A 2,500-nucleotide genomic window follows, 5' to 3' on the forward strand; every position below is an offset into this window, starting at 1 on the left:
TGCAGGCTCTCGTAACCAAGGCATTTAAATATGCATTTATACATTTGGAATTGATACATTTACTCCTGCTGAACTCGACACAAGAAAGATCAACACCAACTGCTGACAAATTCTTGTCAAATTACTCAAAAAGAACAAATACAGAATAAAAGGGGGAGGAGCCCAAGCCACTCTCAGTTTAACTCGTACCCCAAGGCCAAGTGCCCAATCACAGCCTAGCACAGGACAACTCTGTCAATGTCGAGGGAAAAAAAGAAACACCGAAGCAAGCACACTTACCATCAGCTCAGGTCATACAGCATAAAAGGGGGCAGAGGCCAAATCAGAAATTTCTGTTTCTGTATCTTCTTTTTGCATCCCTATATTCCTTCTCCACTAAGATATTTAAATACCCCCACAGGATAATATTTATGTTGTGTTTCCTGGTCTAAAATGCTCCGCTTTTAATTTGTCAATTTTTAATTTTTATCGATGTAGTTAGATGACAGGTACTGAATCATTTGTTAGACGGTTTCATTTTATGTGTAAGGTTTACTGGGGCATGATCACTGATGATTAATTTGTTTTTGTTTTCTTACATTTCATAATTATGTGTTAAAATTATGAAATTATGTGTTAAAAAGAAAATTCACAGAGTAGAGGGGGAAAAAAAACTTATAAAGGCCAATTCCTTGTGAAATGGACAGTGTAATCAAAGACTGCCTCAACAAAAACCAATCATTAAAATGTTTTTATTCATGTAGATTTTAATGTTTGTTTAGTGTTGGAGCCCATCTGTCTGTTACCACTTTTGACAAATAGAAAAGGTTGTGAGTGAAGAAGAAAAATTGTAAAACACTAGATAAATAAATGCAATAGACATAATTATTATCATTAATATTGTTGTGAGACTACAGACAGATGTGTGTGTATACACGTGTGGTGAATGATGTTTGTGTAATCATACCATTTGTGATAACAGAAACAGAAGAAAAAACAGATAATAAATATGGCATAAAAATGAACAGAAGACTAAAACCCAAATAATTAAACAAAAAGGGACACTATAGTGCTTTAGATCTCAAGCCATTTCAGTCTATGTTAGTTTAGAAGCTGGAGAAAACTGCTAAGGAGTGGGGAGATGCAGCAAATGATTGGTAAAATACTCTGTGAGTGAAAAGGAAGTGATTCAGATTTGGGTTGGGGAACTAGAAAAGCAATTGGATCACATTTTTGTTACAGTAGAGTTTTCACCAATTATATCTTTTCTGTGATTTATATGGCTTCTTTGATGTACTGTTTTCAGTTTTTTTCCTTCAATTACTTCGCATGGAAACTGGTCATTGAGTCCACTGTCCATCCCTTTAAGCTGTCTGCCTTGGCATATTGTATATGTTCATTACGTTTATAATGTCCAAACTTGGTGACATTCAGTGTAGGATGTTATGTTACTTTTTTTTCTTTTTTTAAATTTCCAGTTTACACAGTGAGATGTGATGCTACTGACAGGGGGGGGGGGGGGGGGGTTTGTAGTTCTAGTCTTGTCACCATGAAATTCATCTGTTCTACGTTCCTGTATGCTGGAAACGACCAGGGTGTCCCTATTGCTGCTTGTTTTCAAGTCCAGAATATAGTTTCTTTCATTTTACTTTCAGCTATGATAATGTTCAGTTGGGTGGTGAGAGTAAAGGTTTGTAGTGTATTATTATCATCTTTGACCAGTGCTTCTTTCTGGCCCTAGTTAAACTCCAGACTATCACTTTATGCTTGAAACACATTATGCAGGATTTCTATTAAATAATCGGTTTAAAATGCAGATAGTGTTGGTTCTATGGATAAGAGCAAAATCTGAATCTGGTAAAGATTCAGGAGTGTTTAGTAATTTATGTCAGAGTCTTTTTAGAGGTTTGTGAACCAGCCCTGGTTTTCTTTTCTTGTGTTTGTTGTTAATGGTAGAAGAAGCGACTGATTAAGTTGTCCAACTCATAGTTCCAAAGGTAGTGCGAAGTCTGAGATTTTTGAATATATTTACAGTGCAATGTTGAGTCTTGTGTCAATCTCACAAGTGTGGCATTCATGGACACATCACACAGTCTTCACCTGCACCAGAACAGCACACATTCAGCTGCAATGGGACTTATGTATGTTGATATCTGTTTGTGTGTGTGAGTGTATGCATGCTCTTTTGTTGCAGCACTAAGCATGTACTTTTACATTAATGACCAAACAAAACTTCTTACTGGCATGTATTTTTTGGAGGTTGATATGCTTCTCCAGTTCCCGCCGCAATGTTACTTCAGCGCCATACTTTCCCACCGTCCCATCATCCACAAGGAGGAAATGGGAATGCAGGCTGTTGAGAACGTTTAGTTTGCTGAGAGGATTCAGTAGTGTCTGATATGGAGCAATAATCTGCAGTGTGGAAAAGAGCAGCCATTAACAGCAAGAAAAGTAAAGGAAAAAAAGGAGACTATACACACATATATACATACATCTTTATATGCACACATAAATTACAACT

General features: G+C 36.6%; 1 protein-coding gene across 3 annotated transcripts in view; it reads right to left on the reverse strand.

The window, feature by feature from the left end:
- Nucleotides 1-2,500, reverse strand: part of trpm7 (transient receptor potential cation channel, subfamily M, member 7) — a 152,683-nt gene that overhangs the window by 120,270 nt on the left and 29,913 nt on the right. For all 3 annotated transcript variants that reach the window (XR_014800406.1, XM_084930026.1, XM_084930017.1), the window contains exon 7: nt 2,220-2,391. Coding sequence is in view for 2 of the 3 variants with exons in the window: in XM_084930026.1 (XP_084786152.1) it covers nt 2,220-2,391 (172 nt within the window). In the remaining variant the exon portion in view is untranslated. The remainder of the gene's footprint in view (nt 1-2,219; nt 2,392-2,500) is intronic.

This window comes from Perissodus microlepis, chromosome 1 (genome assembly GCF_051167445.1).
Source record: "Perissodus microlepis isolate ML-2025 ecotype Zambia chromosome 1, ASM5116744v1, whole genome shotgun sequence".
Lineage (NCBI taxonomy): Eukaryota > Metazoa > Chordata > Actinopteri > Cichliformes > Cichlidae > Perissodus > Perissodus microlepis.